The 20,572-nt window shown below is 31.8% G+C and overlaps 2 protein-coding genes and 1 long non-coding RNA gene across 3 annotated transcripts; 2 read left to right on the forward strand and 1 right to left on the reverse strand.

Moving 5' to 3' along the window:
* Positions 1–3,516: 3,516 nt before the first annotated feature.
* Positions 3,517–7,125, forward strand: LOC149889305 (uncharacterized). The gene is made up of 6 exons (XM_090084173.1): positions 3,517–4,117; positions 4,193–4,312; positions 4,950–5,432; positions 5,640–5,986; positions 6,395–6,722; positions 6,965–7,125. The coding sequence occupies exons 1-6, from the start codon at positions 3,517–3,519 to the stop codon at positions 7,123–7,125; spliced, it is 2,040 nt and encodes a 679-aa protein (XP_089940299.1).
* A 2,026-nt stretch (positions 7,126–9,151) lies between these two features.
* On the reverse strand, positions 9,152–10,691 carry LOC149889306 (uncharacterized). The gene has a single exon (XM_090085757.1). It carries the CDS (start codon positions 10,585–10,587, stop codon positions 9,553–9,555), a length of 1,035 nt encoding a protein of 344 aa, XP_089941883.1. The 5' UTR covers positions 10,588–10,691; the 3' UTR covers positions 9,152–9,552.
* An 829-nt stretch (positions 10,692–11,520) lies between these two features.
* LOC149889307 (uncharacterized) lies at positions 11,521–13,609 on the forward strand. The gene is made up of 2 exons (XR_016451955.1): positions 11,521–11,710; positions 12,621–13,609. It is a non-coding gene; the product is annotated as an uncharacterized LOC149889307 (long non-coding RNA).
* Positions 13,610–20,572: the final 6,963 nt, after the last annotated feature.

Raw genomic sequence — 20,572 nt, forward strand, 5'->3', positions numbered from 1 at the left:
TGAATACGAACCAGTGAATAAGAATCTAAACGTTGATGGAGAAATAAGAATCAATATTGAGCAGCAAGATTTGTTCACGCTTCCATCTGAGGCTTACCTTTTGGTTGAAGGAAGACTTTTAAAAGCGGATGGAACTTCCTACGCTGATACAGACGTCGTTACTTTGGTTAACAACGGTATCATGCACATGTTCAGTCAGATTTCTTATCAGTTGTCGAATCAAGAGGTGGAGACCATTTACGAACCTGGACAAGCTACCACCATGATTGGATACCTAAAATATCCAGTAGAGTTCCAAATTTCAGAGGGTTTGAACCAGCTGTGGCAGAGAGACATAACAGCTTTAGCAGATCTTGTCAACAACACTGGCTTTAAGCAAAGACAAAATTACATCATTGTTCAGACTGAAGAAAGAGGAACGTTTTCGTTCTGCATTCCTTTAAAGCACATTTTTGGATTTTGCGACGATTACGATAAAGTGCTATATGGATTTAAGCATACACTTGCTCTTGTGAGAAAGAGCGATAGTGATGCTATTTTTAGAACAGCTGCAACAGCTGCAGGAAAAGTGGATTTGACTAAATTGTCTTTGTTTATGCCTCATGTCACACTCTCTGTCGTAACTAGCAACAATCTTTACAAAATCATTGAATCAAAAGTAGATGTACCATTTTCGTTCAGATCTAGACAATGTGATACCATCGCTGTTCCTGTATCAAACAACTTTAGTTGGAGGTTAAGCGCAAGATCTGCTAGTGAAAGACCTAGGTATGTCATTGTTGGATTCCAAACCAATAAATCTGGAAATCAAGAATTAAATCCTTCAGTCTTTGATCACTGCGACTTGAAAAACATGTATGTCACCTTAAACAGTGAAAGGTATCCTGCTGTTGATTACAATTTAGACTTTAATAACAACAAATACTCAAGAGCTTATAGAGACGCATCTAAGTTTGACAATTGACTTTATGGGACAAGCGAAATTTATGGGACATAGCTCAGCCCAATTTGTCTGCCTTAAATTATAGATACATTTGTCCTCTTTTTGTTTTTGATGTAAGCAAGCAGGCCGAGAGGTTAAAAACTTCAGTGATAGATGTGCAAATAAAAGCTACATTTAGCGCAAACGTTCCTGCAAACACTCAAGCCTTTGCTGTCCTCATTTCCGATAAATTGCTTAGGCTTAAATCAGATGGAAGCAGAATGAATATTGTTTATTGATGTTCTTCAAAATAATATTTTTTTAATAAAAAATGAGATATACGAAAAAGGATTTGAAAAAATTACTGAAAGAAAACGGAATTTCTAAAACGTCAAACAATAAAATGTCGTTAATGATGCTTGAGGTTGAAAACAACTTGATTGATAAAAACGAATGGATTAAAGACGTGAAGGAAGAGCGACCTGTGGGTAGACCGAAAAAGGATCTTAAAAATGGATTAAATCAGTTACAAGAAGAATAAAATGAAGTTTTTTCCGTTTTTTCTAGAATGTAGTATCAAAGAGACTGACACAAATAAAAAAAGACATCTTGAGCTTCTTGCTTTTGGAAAAACAGGTGTTTTTCGCGAATCTGTTTACGTCACTGAAAACGGAGATTTTAATATTCCAAAAGAGTACAGTGATGAAGAGAGAGACAAGCTTTACAGACTTGTATGGAGTGGTGAGACAGAATATTCACGAATGGAAAAGAAAATCAAAGAGCATCTAAGTACTTGGAAAGGCTTGTCTAAAGAAGAAAGGCTAAGAATGATTGACAAGTATGTGCTTGTTTTGGATTGCGATTTCGAGGAGAAAAAAAAGATTTCTGGAGAATTAAAAAGCGCAATTTTAAATCATTCACTCGGTTCAAAAGACATTGTGTATGAAAACTTTAAAATACTTTGTATCCATGAAAATTCTTTGAATTTTTAAGATTCTTCAGATCTCAGAAATGAAAAAAAATCGAATTTGATTTAAATAAAATCTTTGCAAAATAAAAAGATGCTGTACACAAGAAAAGTTTTGAAAAATTTGCTAAAAGAAAATGGTGTTTCCAAAACGTCCGACAATGTAATTACGCTCATGATGCTTGCGGTTGAAAACAATCTGATTAGTAAAGATGCGATTTTGGAAAACTCGAAAGATGTGAGACCTGTAGGAAGACCTAGAAAATATGAGAAAAAAGAAAAGAAACCTCTTGATCCTAAATATGCGAGACTTGGTTTAATTAGAAATAATCCTTTAGGTTTGAGAATAACTAATGTTGATACTGGTGAGGTGGTAGAATACAAGTGTACTTATGAATCGAAAAAAAAGACGGGACGTAGCTGGCAGTACTTTGAAAGTCGAAATGGAAAAGTAGATAATGGATACAAGTATGAGATTTTTTAGCGCGATAAGTTTTTAATTTCTTTTATATATTGAATTTAAAAATTGAATAATGATATAAATAAAAATCTTGTATTATTAAAATGAATATGGAACAGACTGAAATAATGTGTGAAAGCGAAGATGACTACAGACATCGTATGATAATAGAACGACTGACTGCAATAGATGAAAGGGCAGAGCCTCCAACGCGTGAAGAAATGAGTATTCTTTTAGATGACGAGTTTTAATTGGAAAAAAGAGATGAATTAACTTCTGATATAGTTAAAATTTACATAAGAGTTGAAAATAGATATTTTGATACCCTAAGAGTTAAAGAAAGATCTTATCCTAACCTAAGCTCAAGCGATGAGGAAGAGGAAGAAGAAAGCGATGATGAAAGCGATGATGAAACGTATGAGAGTATAAGGTATTTGTGGAATGGATATGAAAGCGAAGAAGAAAGCGACGAAGAAATGAGTTACAGTCAGCGTGCGATAATAGAGCGAATGAATGCAATGGATGAAAACGTAACTTCTGAAGATCTGGATAGTCTTGAAAATGATGTGTTAGAATTACAAAGAAGAGGTGAATTAACTGATGATATACTTGAAATGTTTGAAGATTTAAATGATTATAGATATAGTAATTATAGATATAGGTATAATCGTTACGATAGCGATGAAGAAGATAGCGAAGAAGATAGCGAAGAAGAAGAAACCGAAGATGAGAGAGAAGAAGAAATCGAAGAATAACCAGTCGTTTCACCAAGACCTTCATTTTTTTCAAGTCTGACAGCAGCTGCAAAAAGTGTGACGTCATATGTTGCAAATAAGTTTAATGATATTAAAGAATGGATAGATCCCTACGTTCCTGAAGTAGTCAAGAAGAAGGTAAGCGAATCAGTGGAACAAATCGATGAAAAGATAAAGTCTATCAAATCACTTGTATTAAGAACAGTGTATAAACATCCCGTATCAAAACCTTTTACAGTAAAGTTTAATATGACTAAACATTCAGCGGAGCGTTCTGTGAGACAATTTTCTTACACACCTTCTTCTCGTTATCAAGACATTGCTTCCTTTTTTTAATTTGGTAAGAGAGTCTGCCATTCAAACCATGGAAGGAGAAAGAAACACCAAAGTAAGAATTATTTTAACGTGTGAAATGAAATCTGTGAGCATCACCACTGGTGAAGAAGTGACTCGGGAAGCAAATTTTCCATCCAACTCGGAAATTATACTAGCGGCTACGGATGTAAGAACGTTAATGAGCGAAATGGAAGAAAAAATCTTGGAGAATAGTGTCAAATACAATAAGTTGGGATCTAATTGTACCATGTCAAAGATTTTAAAAATGGACATTAACTTTATCGATTACATACCTCTCAGCGGTTCCTCATACATCGAGCTACCTACCGACTTGAAAAACAAAAAGGCAATCATCAATGTAAAAAACATCGACAATGAATGTTTCAAGTGGTGTGTCATTAGAGCTCTAAATCTTAAAAATAAAGACAACGAAAGAATTGATGAAGACTTGGTTCTAAAATCTGAAGAGCTCGATTGGGATGGAATTGAATTTCCTGTGAATTACCATAAAATCGACACGTTTGAAAAGAATAATCCAACTATTAGCATTAACGTCTTTGAGTATGAAAATAAAAAACCTTACCCTTTGCGAATATCTGAATTTGTTGATCGAAAACACTGTGTTGATTTGTTGTATATTACAAACGAAGACACAGAACATTACTGTCTCATTAAAAGTTTCAGTCGGTTTGCTGGTTCCTCAGCATCGAAACATCAACACAAAAGATATTTTTGCAGAAGATGTCTTTAAGATTATGATGAAGAAGAAAAGCTCCAAAAACATCGAGAAGACTGTTATGATAATGCGCCAATGAGAATCGATCTTCCTGAAGAAGGGAAAAATATCCTTGAATTTAAAAACTACCAAAAGGGTATGAAAGTTCCATACGTCGTATATGCTGACTTTGAAAGTTTCGAAAGAGTCATACACTAAACAATATCAAAAGCATGTTCCGAGCTCCTTCTGCTATTACATCAAACGCTTTAACGACAACCTATACAAAGAAAAACCAGTCATGTACACAGCTGAAAGTGATGATGACGACGTAGCCCAAAAGTTCATAAATATGCTTGAAGCAGACCTTATAAAGATTTTCGACAAGATTGATTTAATAAAAAAGAGAGTGATGTCTGTTAAGGATAAAAAGAATTTTGAGGCTGCAACTCTATGTCATATTTGAAATAAAGATCTTAACGGTGATAAAGTCTTAGACCATTGCCATTTGACTGGAAAGTATCAAGGAGCTGCTCATAACAAATGCAACTTGAATTATAAACTTCCAAATTTCATACCTGTCGTTTTTCACAATTTGTCTGGTTACAACGCTCATTTGTTTATTAAAAAATTAGGTGGGAAACTCAATTGCATACCCACCAATGAAGAAAAATATATCAGCTTCTCTAAGCAAATCAAAGTGAGAGAATTCACTGATAAGAAAGGTAAACGTCGTGAAGTAAAGAAAGAGATAAGGTTTATTGACAGCATCAGATTCTTACCCTTCGGTTTAGAAAAACTATCTAAAAATCTCACCGATAATCAGTGTAAAAACGTAGCTGAATATTTCCCCGAAAAGAAACAGTTTGATTTGGTAAGGAAAAAAGGCATTTACCCTTATGACTGGGTGGACTCGATTGATAAGTTTTCAGAGACGCAATTACCTCCTATTGAAGCATTTCATTCAAAACTGAAAGATGAATCAGCAAAAGATGAAGACTATGCGCATGCGAAAAACGTTTGGGATGTATTTTGCTGTAAAACCTTTAAAAACTATCATGAACTGTACAACGTGTCCGACGTGCTGATACTTGCAGACATTTTTGAAGATTTCAGAGACACTTGCTTGAAACATTACGGTCTAGACCCTCTTTGGTATTACACCTCTCCTGGTTTGGCTTGGGACGCCATGTTAAAGGAAACTAAAATTCGATTAGAACTTCTAACCGATAATAATATGCTCAACATGATCCGAAAAAGTGTACGTGGTGGAATCAGTATGATCTCCAATCGATATGGAACTGCTAATAACAAATACATGGACGATTCCTACGATCCTTCAAAACCTTCAAAATTCATCCAATACTTGGATGCAAACAATTTGTATGGATGGGCTATGTGCAAACCTCTTCCTGTTAGAGGATTTAGATGGATGACTGAAGATGAACTTTTAAATTGGAAATCCATACCTTGCATTCTCGAAGTGGACTTGGATTATCCTGAAAGTCTTCACGATTTACATAATGACTATCCTTTAGCTCCTGAAAGAATGACCGTTGAAAAAGTAGATAAGCTTGTTCCCAACTTAAACAACAAAGAAAAATACGTCGTTCATCATGAAAATCTAAAACTCTATGAACGGATGGGATTAGTCATCACAAAAATTAATCGTGGCATCACCTTTGAAGAAGAACCTTTTATGAAAAAGTATATTGACCTCAACACTGGATTAAGAGCAAAAGCTGAAAATGAATCTGACAAGGAATTTTTCAAGCTGATGAACAACTCCGTCTTTGGGAAGACCATGGAAAATATTCTAAAACGAGTTGATGTTAGACTCGTTACTACGAAAAAAGATGCTCTAAAATTATCTAAAAGTCCTAGATATGATCGAGACACCATTTTTGATGAAAACCTAATCGCGGTTCATATGAAAAGAACAAGTGTCTTTTACGACAAGCCTGTTTTCTTGGGAATGAGCATCGTAGACATCAGCAAAACTCTCATGTTTCAGCAGCACTACTACTACATAAAGCCTAAATACGGAGATCGCGCTAAATTACTCATGACCGACACTGACTCGCTCTTTTACGAAATAGAAACGGAAGATTTTTATCAAGACATTGCTGATGATGTACTTGAAAAATTTGACACGAGCGAATTTCCAAAAGATCATCCTGCCATTCAAAACGTTGGGTTTAAGGTTGGTTTAAACAAAAAAGTTATCGGAATGTTCAAGGACGAGACTGCTGGCAAACAAATTAAAGAGTTTGTTGGACTTCGACCTAAACTCTACTCCTATGAGATCTTTAATGAAATAAAAGATCACAAAAAATGCAAAGGAGTCCAGAAAAGTGTGGTTGAAAATCGCATCACTCACCAAGATTATAAAGACTGCTTAATGGTTAAGAAAGAAAAGCTCACCACCATGAACGTTATCCGTTCCCATCTTCACAACGTTTATACTGAAGAAATCAACAAAGTAGCACTCAGCGCTAACGACGACAAAAGATTCATCTTAGAAGACGGTATTCACACCTTGACTATTGGACACTACAAACTAAAAGGTAAGTGCTAAAGGTAAGTAACAAAAAGAACATGATCAAAGAATTAGAGAAACGCGAAGAGAAAATTATAAACACCTTTTTCCATACTTGAAGAAGAACCAAAACAACTACATGCACAAACAATAAGACAAACACCTTTTTTCATAATGTCAACATATTATTAAAAAAATATCAATCTGACGGAATATCAACATTATATATTAAAATAGACATTATTATGCAAAAAAGTATCAATGCGCCAGAATCGGCATTTCCTGCTCTGGGTGCAGGTTGTCTTTGTGGTTTTGTCCTTTTGGGTATGGGTGGTCTTGGTGTTGGGGCCAATTTGGATGTGAATGGTCTTGGTTGGATTGATCGGGGAGTGAGGCATCTTGCTGACTTGACGAAGCTACCTGCTTCTTAAAGGCTTTCAGATACTCGTCTAAAGTTATTATTTTATTAGCGTTGTTACGACTTTGAAATTATTCGATTGTCGACTAAATCGATTAACGTATTTTTCAAAGTCAACGAAAATCGACTGGTACATTTTTAAAATTGACTAAAGTTCAACTAAAAGTCGATTTAGTTGAAATATTTAAATAAAAGTTTTATCATAATCTTAACCTTTTAAACAAAAACATAACCTTAACCCTTTCGAGACTCCCAGTACATATATGTAACTCTTAGTTACATAACTGATCTAGACACCTTTTGTGAGTAAAATTCGCTTGAATTGCATATATTTTTACTTGTTGATGACGCTTTAAGAACGTGCAACAAAAAAAGAAAATATTTACCTAAAATGCTTAATAGAGGCAAATATGTGTTTCAGTGCAGTAAAGATGGACTGCTATTTTTAAAATGGCAAGAGACAAAAGAAGTCCTAATGTTGTGTAATTTTTATAAAGCTGATGTTACAGAAGTGACAAAAACTTTGAAAGACGGCTTTAAATGTAGTGTTTCAAGCCCAGAGATAATTGCGTTTCATCGCGAAATTACAGTAGGGGTGGATTTAGAGGATCAAAAGATAGGACTAAATGAACTGGATCGTAAATCGAATAAATGGTGGAAGAAAGTTTTTTATCGCTTACTTATGATGTCTCTTGTAAATGCTTGGATAAAACGTAAGGAGGCCATAAAGATTAAAATTCCTTAGAAGCAATTTTTGGTTCCCCTGGCAAAGGAAATGATAAATGAGGGACGAAAAACTGGAGCTGTACAACGTTCATTGTGGAGAGGGAGACCATCTATGAAAAAACTGCGACTGAAAAATGCAGCCTATCATACATAGAATAAATGAACCACTACAGAGCACTGCTGGTACATATTTCTACCACCACCCCCGCCAACCCGTTGATGTTTCGTTTGCACTTTTCCAATAGATTTGGTACTATTGACTAACAAAATCATAAAAACACAAAAAAATCATATTCGTACTTTTAAAAAAAAAATCGCCTCGAAAGGGGAAGTGTTGCTTGACAATTTAATTTTTAGAAGGTATGAAACAAATAGAACTTTAAGAGAGAAGACAAAAATCCAAGGTGGTATGTAATACTGTTACAATAACACATGCTGTTGTTATATCAAGAGCATTTTTTTCGTTCAATTTTAATTCATCTTATCTATTAGATGAATTAAAATCGAATAAACAAATTAAAAAGGAAATCAAAGTAAAGAAAAAAATACAGATGGGCATTTTATATCATTTTTCACTACAATAAAAGCAAAAAATTAACAGAAAATTTAATCAAAAAAAAAAAAACGGTGGCGTAGATAGGTGTGGGCAGATGGGGCGGCTAAACTTTTTTTGGGGTGGCAGATTTATAAAACATTTTCGCATCCTTGACTACCATAACACATTACTTAACGTTTTGGTTTAAAAAGCATCAACTGGTTACTATAATGAGAAAAAAGAAACATTAATGAAATTGTGTTACGAACAGTAAGCTAAGAATTAAGTTTATGTGATCAGCAAATTAGGTTCAATGTTCAGATATTTTGGTTGAATTAAAAAAACAGCTATGAATGATATTTTTACGCATGCTACAATCTTTATAAATGATTTATTTGTACAAGATAAACTACTTATAAAGATACCTCTTTGTTAATTGGTCAGCATCATAACAATATTAAAGATTGATAAAACTAAATCAAGTGAAAAAATTGAAATAAGGATATTAGGATGATTACCCGACTAAATCGACTTTTATTGGATTAGTAGGAGATCCATAGTCGATTAAATCGACCATTCGATTTTTCAAAGTCGACTTATTTTGACTTTCGACTTGTCGACTTTTAATCGGTTTTGTCGAAGTTGATTTTACTTTTTTCTAAGCCCATCAAGCCTAACTCTAACTCTTCTTTGAAGCAATCCTAAAAAACTTCTTTAAAAAATTTTTGTAAAACAGAAAAAGGAGCAAACTTATGTTGTTGAGCAAATATTTCGAAAATTTTGTAAATGCGGTTTTTGCGAAACCTAAATTTTATTTAAAAAATGTTTCAATAAATCATTTAAAGATCTGTTTAAAAAAATAACAGTTGATATCAAAAACCGATCGTGTTAATGAAATGTAAAGATGCTATTTGTTAACCAAAGTTCTTCTCACTTGCTTGTACAGATTTTGAGTTTATTTGGATTTATTGAACTTATTACGCATCAGTGCAAAAATATTTAAAATATGAGTGTCGCTTTGTAAACATTTTAAAACTTTTGGTAAAAAGATTTACTAAAGCTTTTGCGTCGCCACTGCATTTGGTTAAATAAGTTGAAGTATTTTTTCTCCTTTGCCTCAACTTTCTTGCAAAGAAAAACAGTTAGAAATTTTGAATTCGTTTTTTCTTTCTTACAATCTTAAGATATTACTGCGTCTTGTGCTTCAGAGGTTTTAATGCTCAGCGTTTGATTACCAAAACCAGGCGCCATTATTTCGAAATTTACTTCTAAAGTCGCGGTGCAGCTTGTAAAACTCTCAGCTTTGTTTTTGCGGTGGTAATAAATACCTAATTTGGAAGGGAAGAGGTATAATTTGCGACAAGTTAAAAATGCATTAAACTTCCTAAAAATCTTTAAAAGTCTTTTACGTGCGGCAGGCTGAAGATACATGTAAATGATTGGGTCTGAGACATTGTTTAACACGTTGATTCCAATCAAAGCAAGCAACAAAAGTTTTTTTGAGTTCTTTGATTTAATTTGCACATTGTAGGCGATCAGGTGTGGCAGAAACACAAATAAGAAAAATGTGAAAACGATTAAGAATGGCATAATAAATAATTTCTTCATCTTTTTAATTAACAAATGGTTACCATTTACTAACGACGAATGATATGTTCTGACTACTATAAATGTGTATATGCATATCGAAAACCCAATAACAAATCCGTTGTATACATAGGAGGCATTTCTGCGAAACCACTCGTTTGCGATATCACCATAGTAGATTAACAGTCCTAAGGCTATTGACATTAACCATAAAACATTAAGGCAGGAATAAACAATAACTTTAGTCATTTTTGTTCGATATCGAAATGGGAAGGCGACAAACATGAACCTGTCCAATGAGAGAAGACAGAGATTTAAAATGTAAGCCATGTGCGCAAAGTAATATACCACAATGAAAGCTTTAGTAAATCGGGAACCGTGATACTTCCAATACGCAGCTGTAGCATTAGTGAATATGTTTATGATGGACACAAAACTCATGTGTATTATTAAGATGTTCTGTGGGGATATGTTCTTCAGCTTTCGACGTAGAAGCATTAATATGCCAAGGATGTTAAGCAGCAGAGCAACAACAATCACAAAAAGATCTACACCAAAAACGCATTTCACATCAAAGGGCAGTTTAAAGGGTACCTTTTTAATGCATGAAGCGTTATTACAAGCCATCGGTTAGCGTTTTCTTCATACCTAACGAAATATTCTCTTTAAAATTATCACTAAAGTAATACAAAACAGAAAGTTTTGCTTTAAAACAAATATAAATTAAAATAATATAGACGGGGGTTTTTGGATTTTTTCGTAGTTTCCTATTTAATCATTATAATGACTCAGTTTGCTTTTGATGACGTTAAAAAAACAAAAATCGTCTTTAAAATAATCCGACAAAATGATTTAATAAATCAGCAAGTTGAAAAACCCAACACAACAACTGGGTTAAAACAACATTTTCTCACTAATTCAAAATAAATAAAAGCGAAACAAAGCAATCAAAGTAAAAAAAACCTGTTCATCGAATTTTAATTTAAAAAATCACAGTTATTTTTACTTGGTTTCAATTTCATTTAAAGCCGTTTATTATTTTACCGCTCTCTTGACTGTTCCTGGAAAAAAATGACAATAAAAAGTGAAACGCGCTTTGTTCTCACGCTTGGTTTTTTAGACGCTCGGTTTTTTATACATTATTATTAGATGATTTTCTCATGGGAATATCTAAGGGTGCCATATTCTTATCCGTTCATATAATCACCCCTTCGATAATCTCATTATTTTGAATAAAACCATCATGATTTCGTTTATCATGAAAATAAAATAAGAGCTACTAGTCTCTTAAAACTTTTTTCATCGCATTGATGCCATCAAAAAATTACAGTAAAAAAATTTTTTTTTGAAATCTAAGATTAAAATAAGGTAACTAATAAGATAAATATTTGTCTTCAAAAAATAAATAATACGCGTAAAATTTTTAGAAAACAAAAAAGAGGGCGTAGTTTAAGCTTAGTTCTTACTTTCGTAAAGTCTAACAACATTCATAATTACGTAATAAAAATCGTAAACTTATCTCCTTTATAACGCAATAAGAAGTTTATTATTTTTATGAGAGAAAAGTTGACTGTAGGACGGAGATTCGGCGCCCTTGGCATGCTTCCATATGCACCGAAATCAAAAAAAATGTTTACATAAAATTAAATTTTGAATGCTGCATTGATTGAAGCTAATGAAACGTTTGCATGCAGATTAAAAAAAAAAAATCTGTGACGTAAGATTATTAACTAAGCTAAATAATTCCAGGGTATGATAACTTAAATATTTTTTTTCATAAATTTCTTTTGTTTATTAATATTTTCATTTTTTGTACAGCATTAAAGGAGAAGAACGAGTTAAAGTTTTTATAGGTTTTAAAAATATTTATCCGAGTTGGGTAACCGCAATCTGAAAACGAACGCTAAAAGAGCCGAGGCGGGAACCACCCTCCCCGAAAAGCTGTGAAGTTAATCTTTTACTGTTTCTTATTTACGATTACTTATTGTTCTCTAAGATAATTTTAAAAAATTGGTTTCGTTCAGGAAATAACTTCTTCATTATAACTAAAAATTCGCCCACTCCATTTTTTTGGCATAAACGCCTTGCAAAAGTAATGGGAGCGTATTTGTTAATAGAAAGTAAAAACATTCCATTAATAAAGTATTCAGTAATCGTTTATGCACGCATAACGCTTGTTTAACTTTGTTTCTTTGTTCCTAATTTTATGTTTGGTAATAGTTGACAGAATGGAATTTTTCGATTTTTCGATTCTGCTCGCAGTCTCGTAACTAAATGTTAACCGAAGCGGCTTGAGGAGGGTTGTGTACTTAGAACGTTTGAGAAATCTTCACTTTTTTTCACAAAATTCTTTTTGTCATTTTTTAAATGAATTGCAATTTTACAAACTTAAAAACATTTATCAAATCGTTAAATGCTTAACGAAATATTATTCTTCTAAACTACTCAGGTAAAAACTCAAACTGAAATGAAGTTGGTAAATCTGGAAACATATCTTTAAAAAATCAGAAATGGTATTGTGTAATTTTAAAAAATAGTAAAAAATAGAAGCAAGAAAACTTATGAAAAACAATTAGAAAAGGAGGCACTAAGTTACAGGGTGAAATGAAAAAAGAAAAAACTTGGAGCCTCTAAATTTTTTTATTTTATTCAACTTTTAGGATTGATGGTAGTGAAGTTACGTAAAGATCACAGTACTCCAAGAAAACTTTGAAAATGCAGTTTTTGTCAATGCATAGGGTACCACCTGAATATTGTTAAACTAATAGAAAATGCTCCTGAAAAAAATGAAAAAAAACCTAAGAAAATTTCACTGTCAAGAAATGCTGAAAAAAAGTGGTCCGGTCATAAAGTAGGTTAAAACCATGGCTAAAGGTGAACATGGATTTCTGTAAATATCCCTTTCTATACTGCAAGAACAGGATGACGGCAACTTATCGTTATGGCTTTTATTTACTGTAAACAGGTTACCAACACCAATATCAAAACATACAAAACGTCCAAAACAACTGCCAAAAACAGGCGAAGCAACAGCCAACAACAGCCAAAACGGCCCAAGCCGTTTTTGTATACTTACAAACAAAATTCAAAGAGAAATTGCTTTTTTTAAGTCGCTTTGGATGGTAGGAAATATTTGAAGTCAATACATTTTAAATATTGATCGAAAATGCTGATAAACTGCTAAGCCTTGAAAGCATTCTAGTCTCGGCTACTATATGTAGTACATTGCAGCTAATGAACGCCGTCTATTCTCTTTTTAATAAAAAAGGTGTGGCCTTTCTGAAGTTCTTATGAATTTTCACCATTTAAACAGTGGACCGGAAAGCGAGAAAAATTCGTAAAACAATGTTCTTCCAACAATAACATACCACACTGAGTAGGTAAAAACATCTCATAAATATACTCTAATAATGTAGCAGTTTAAACTGAGTTTAATTTTTAAGTTTTGCTCGTCGATTCATCTGATTAAGTAAAGTAGAGATTTTATTAAATTTTGTTAAAATTCAAGAGGTTTTTTAAAAAGTAGTTTCACGTTTTTTTTTTTTATTTTACATTTTATATGTTCTTTGTAATCTGCAACTTTGTTGCATTTTTTTCAACGTGTTTTTGTTTCAAATTGGACCAGGCTTAATTGCTTATTATTGCTTAATTATTATTCTATTAATTTCTTTATGATTAACCGATAAATCGGCGTTTGTTCTTTGTGATTTTTTAAAGTTCGCTTGAGTTATTTCAAAAGTTGAAATTGACAAAATTTAAATCATAATTAACGAATTAACAAAAACTTTCTTCTCTCTTCATTTTTTGTCAGTTTTTGTTTAACAAAGAAAAAAACACGGTAATGAAAAAGGGTCGATGCGAAACTCAAAGCTAATTCTAAATTTTTACTCTTTTTGGTTTCAAGAAACCATTTTATTTCAGGTTACATTTTGAATTGTAGAGCGTAATCTAATGTGATTAAATATTTTAAGTACGCAAATTATTGTTTCAGAAATAATTTCAACCTACTATGCAATATTTGGATAGTCAAATCAATCTGATGTGATATAAGTAAATCTTTCTTTCGTTTTCCAAAGGAAGTTCTTTAACAGGACGAAATTGTTCAAATTTTATCTAAATAAATATGTGAAAAACAAATTTATGCAATCCTTTTTTTGAAATAATCCACGGATGCAAGGGTATATCAATCGTTTATTTGTGAATACACCTAAAACATTAAAAAAACTAAAAAAATAAAAGTTTTTATAAAAAATCTTTTAAATTTTAAACTGGAATGATCTACCATGAACAAAAACATATTTCTCAATACTTTCACCCCTACCCCACCCCCACCCCCCACATCTTTACCCATCCTGAGACATTATTTGTTAAAAATCAAAAGCCTAGTTTTAGTTGATTTTAAATAAGAGTTAGATCATATTTGGGTATTTATCAACATTATTAAGAAGATATGGATCTTTGTTGTTTATGAGAACATTTTTATTGAAGCATCTTTTTAATTGGGAATCTTCGACAAATAATTACTTTCTGTAGACATAGCAGATCTGTTTATCAGCTATTTATTTTTTAAATTTACGATTGTTTGTTCATCATAATGACGATATAATTTATTCGCTCATAATTAGAATATATTTAAGACAGAAACTCTCATAAAATATATTTATGGCAGTTCAACAGAATATGAATTTGGCAAGTATGTTCAAGTGTCAAATATTAAAAAAAAAATAATAGTTGGTGGCCCAAAAGTATGTGCCATTTTACCCCAGCCCATCTATTAATTATTATTATTAGATGTTTAAATATTAAACATCTATTTTAAGCGCGTCTTTTTTATGAAATTTTTCTTGATAATTTTTATCAAACAATATTTACTTTTATTGCCCTTAAGTCGATCGACTTTTCTTCTATAAAAATAGCATCAACAGTATTTTTTGTAACATTTTTAAAATTACATAAAACTTAAGTGAATTTACGACTAATGCGAAAAGTTGTAAGTTGGCACATGTTGCCAACTAACCCCAAAAGCTTTTTGTCCACAAAATGGCTTATAATCCCCAAAAACGCAAAATATTGAGAAACACAAAATGTGACTGGTTAGAGTGAACCATACAACACCTAGATCTATTCGAATTTACTTGTAGCTAATGCTATTGCTTTTTCAAATGGATAAAGTAATATAGTTATAAAAGTTACAAACTTAGTAAAAAAACACAAAAATCGCTATAACTTCTAGGCGCATGCACTTTTAGCCCTGATACTATACACAAAGATGAATTACTTAAGTGGGAAGGTTCCATGTGAATTTTGGAAATTTCTGGTGGAAAGTTCCAAAGTTAAACGCAGTGTGTCAACTTACTCCTGTAGCCAACTAGCCTCGGTCTCCTCTGTGTTTACCTGCTTTTTAAATTTGTTTCATGAATACAATAAATCACATCATAGCATTTTAACTAATCTTTGTAACTTATCAACAACTTCTGCACGATATTAGTCCACCGCCAGTTGAGGTCAATTTAACCAGCATAATTTTTAGCCGTGTTTAAATTTGACAAGTTGATGGACGATAAAGAGGCGCAGGAAGCAAAGAACAAAATTTTGAGATGTTTCTCGGATCTTTCACATAAGAATAATTTTGATTTTCAAAAAAACAAAGATCTTGTGCTCTTTAGATCCTTTCATAACTGTTTTACAAGTGCCATGCACAAAAAAAGATTTTTCATTTGGTGACGTAAATATTTTAAAAGAGGGAAAAAACAGGAGAAAAATGTGAAACAGTTTTTTATTTTTCATTACAATTTTCTTTTATAATATACATAGGATTGTATCTATTCTTACTGTAATTATATTGTGTATTACCTTTTCCTATATATTATAAGGTAGAAAGTGGTATGTAATATAGTTGTAAAGTTACAAACTGATATTTTTTTGATATTTTACTCTTTGCTGTTTAGCAATCCCAAAAAAACAAACAAGTAAAAAAGTCTTAGAGGGGGATAAATTATCCGCCTCTAAGACTTTAAGAGTGAATAAAGTTTGAAGAAAGCAATAAAGGTAATAACAGAAGAAAAATTGTCAATTAGGGTTGCGTCTGAAAAATATCAGGCACCACAAAGTACACTTCAAGACATGTTTAAAATCTCTCATTCTGAAGTTATGTGATAAATTTTAACAAATTTTTAGACATTTTAACAAATACTATCAACAATGAGTTTGAAATCAAACTGGTAGAACATTTAATAGACTTAGATAGTCTGATGGTAGGGGCACCCATAGATAGTATTGCAATACCATGTAGCAGCAGCTGGATGAATTGAGACATTTTTCTCAAGTGGGTGGAGCAATTTCAAAAACATGTTCAAGCATCTCAAAATAATCCTGCTCTATTGAATTTGGATAGGCATGCATTAGATAAAGAGTTATCAGTTGTTTAATATGCTGGAAACCATTATATTTCTATGTTGAGTTGTCCTCCCCACGCTACCCACAAATTACAACCACTTGACAGATCTTTTATAAAGCCCTTCAAGGCTGCTTTTAATGAACCATTAATTAAATGGACGCAAATGAACGCTGGAGCCAAAATAACTTACTAAAATATTGCTTTCTAGTGTCCAGTGCATATACAAAAGCTGCATAATTGGAAATAGCTGAAAATGGATTTAAATGCACAGGTATATTTCTATTAGATTGAAGCATTCTTTCTGACCTTGGTTATTTACCAAGTTTGACAACCAATAATCCAATGGATTTGGAGCCATCAGCAACGAATGAGCCATCAACAGCACTCTTGCTTGCATCAGTCAACAACACCTAATAACCTCTATGATTATAATTTCTAACACCGTAGCTGCTTCTATTACACCTACCACAGCAATCTCATATAAAATATCTTTAACTTCTAATTCAGATACCAAAACTGCAGTAACTGGTGTTTACATATTTTATCTCTTACTACTTATATTTTTAAAAAAAGAATTTATACTAGATCAAGAAGCTCAAAGGAAGGAAATCCTTGCTTTGTCTCCATATGATAAGCAAGTTATTCTTAAAAATTGTATATTTATATGAATTTGTATCTATCACTACAGGCTGTATATCATGCAACAAACTACAGATACCAGTTATATTTGTCTTCTGAACTGGCATAATACTTAGAGAAAAATCTTTTTAGAAAAAGACTAACAAAAGATCTCTAACGACAAATAGCTATTATCTTTTGACAATAAACGCAAACTTTTATGCTAATATCAACGTGTTTTTGTTTTTTTTATTTGAAGTAAAAATGAAAAATAATAAAACCTTATAACTAAAAAATAAGAGAAATTAAAATTATTGCTATACACAGGGTTAACAAAAATTGGAACAAAATTAATGCAATATATATTATTTTACAGCCTTGATGCTTTTTTTTTAATTTAATGTTCCACTGATATTCATTCACTGGCTCATCCTCTTTTATAGACACAGGTACAGGCATAGCAGCCGAGAGAAATTTCGGGCCCCGGTGAAGTTTTCTTAAGGAGCCCTTATTATAATCAATTATATTCCCAGGAAGTAAAAGAAGCTTGCTCTGGTTATTGAAAATTAAAAATAAAAGTTTATTAAATCTTTTAAAATTCAAAACTATTTAAATCTTTTAAAAATTACTTTAAAAAATTATTTGTACACACACAGGGCCCCGGGAATCTTCCCCATCCAAACCCCCCCTCTCGGCGGCCATGGGTACAGGTGTAAGGTGTAAAGTAGAAAGGTGCACTTTCTGGAAGGTAATCATTTGAAAAGGGAACCAGTCATTGATTTTCTGCCAACAGGTTTCTTAAGCCCTTCAAATGAAATTCCTCTCAGACGGACAATGCCCTCTGGATTTATGATAAACTTGTCCTGGCTAGAGTTAAAATCTTTTACCCTGAATACAGGTATGTCATCAAACTCCAGGTTGTCTGTAAATGGCTGTTCTAGATAAACAATCTTACAAGAGTTATTAACATTAGACTTTGCGCTAAGATTGACCATGTCAAAAATAAAGTTATCAGATTTCAAATTTTCCTTTTAAACTCTCGCCGAGTCTCTGTCTCACGCCATTCTGCTATGACTTGGAACTCGGTATTTGATTGCTGTTTATTGAATTTGGTTAAACATAAATTTTGCAAAAACGCAACAAAAAAAAACCTATTTTTATTCTGGGAAACTCAGTTATTCGTAAAATTGCTTCTTTTTTATGGTATTGGAATATTCATTAATGCAGTATTTGAGACTGGGCAACACTTCATAAGGTCTTTTATTAGAAAAATATTCTGAATAGATATACATGATGAAAGTCCGCTAAGTGATTGGTGTTTAGGGTTGTGCGATCCACGAGGTATTTTCACATTTCAGATACTGCAAGTTGCGTATTTGGAATCACTGAGTGTTGCGGTAAAGCTTTTCCACAAATAACTTTTCTTCTGATTATTTTCCATTTAGCGCCGAGAAACTTTTGATGAAATTATTGATTTTGGCTTCGCTTAGATGTTAATTCACTCAGAGAATGATTTCAGAATAAGTTACTTGAATCAATGACGTAACGTGATTTCAATTAAAATTTCTACAATTATTTTAATTAAAAATTTATTTACTAAAAAACGATTACAATGAGGAAGTCGTCATGATCCCCCAAAAACTTAAAAAAAAATCTTGTAAATGTTTCGGTTCATTCCGGTAGTGGTTTGAACCGAAATTTCGGCCGAAACCGGAAAAATAAAAAATTGTTGAAGCAAAGATTTCGGTTCGGCTGAAGCCGAAAGTTTCCGTTCACTAATTATGGGATATCATCGCGTTTAACTATCATCACGCCAGTTTTTTTTAGCTGGATTATTCTTTAGTTGTCTAAAATATCATTTAAATTTTTATGGAATAAGTTGAAAATCTCTTTTATTGATTATAGACTTAATGAACTTTAAAACCAATGATATATTATATATACTAAATGTCTAACTTGCGGGATTTTATTGGACGAAAAGTGAAGCCGCTTTTTCGTTTACAAATTGAATCCGCCATTTGTAATAAGGGCAAAAGCTTTATCCGACGTGCGAAATAAAAGTTAGAAATGCATGTTTTTGCCCGAATTAGAAATGGCTTCCACGGCTACACTTTTCGGATCGAAGTTAGACATCTCGTATATATAATATATCTAGATGTCTAACATTTTTTTGATAAAAACAGTTTTAGCTGTTTTATATATTATATATAATATATAAAACAGCTAAAACTGTTTTTATCAAAAATTATGTATATATACATTTTAAAGTACGTCATTTCGTTAAAGTACGTTTAATTGAATTTTTATGCATCTGCGTATCGTTATAAAAATATCGAAACTAACCGATATTTGTTTCGATAGTGTGATTCGATATGATTTGATAAAATTCGATACGTTCGATATGATTTCAATAAGATATCGTTTGGGTTTCGATATTAACGATATCATTTTTGTACCGTAATGAACCAAAACTTTTAAAAGAAGGTGTTTTTTTAAGTTTAAGTTAACTATTATAAGGTTTTTTTTTTAGAAAACTTATTTTTTATTTGTGTGACAACAATTGTAGTAATTTTAATTGAAATCGTGTGACATAACTGATTCAGGTTACTATTCTCAAATCATTCTTTAGGTGAACTTCAAATATTAAATTTTTTTCAAATGTTCTACTTTTTATTAAGCCATGATACATACTGATCGTTTAATTGCCTTATATCCCATAAGTCAGTACAAAAATAAATCTATTTTATTTTTTCAAATATTTGTTTATTCAAACAAATTTGAATGATAAATAAATGTCTGAGGAATGGGGTTTTTTAATATTATTGTTATTATTATCAAATATATTATCTATCTATCTATATATAATGAAAGTCAGTCCGGTTTTTTAAAAACCAACCGTTATTATTTTATATATATATTCTTAACTGCTTCAGGTTAGGGATCTACAACTTCGACTCTTACACCAGCAGTTGAAATGGATGACTAATTTAAATTTGCTCATTGCCTTAGTGGCGTCATTTGTATACTTCACAGATTAGAGTTTATAAAATTTGCCATATGGTGATTTATTGATATACCTGATCTTTGAGATCAAATTTTCATATTTTTCTTTAATTAAATCACAATCAAAAACTTTAGCATGTTTAACATGGCAAGTCAACAATTTATCAAAACATTATTTTATTTTATTATTTATTTTTTTTTTTTTGCTGTTTTTTTGCTTCAGCTTTTTTGCTAAGTCTTAAATCTTGAATAAATTAAAAAATCAAAATTAAAAATAAAGTTTTGTTTATTTCTTTTTAAAATTAAATTGTGCATTTGTCAGTAATTTTATAACAGTTAATTAGGTTTTTAAAAAATTAATTTTTTAGTCGAAAAAAGTAAAAAATATCGTTATGTATCGATAAGTTCGTTATTGTACTTACGATATGAGTTACGATATTTCTCGTAACTGAAGGATAAATATTGTAATTTTTCGGTAAATGTCGAAACTTTATCGTTTGCATTTTTTTGGATGCGATATTATCGTAATAAACATAATGATATACACAATATGCATGTATATTAACACAAATATAATATAATATACACAATATA

The sequence above is a fragment of the Hydra viridissima genome, unplaced genomic scaffold (assembly GCF_058129835.1).
Source record: "Hydra viridissima isolate aposymbiotic clone 2 unplaced genomic scaffold, HvirCarnegie_v1 scaffold_4, whole genome shotgun sequence".
Taxonomy (NCBI): Eukaryota; Metazoa; Cnidaria; class Hydrozoa; order Anthoathecata; family Hydridae; genus Hydra; species Hydra viridissima.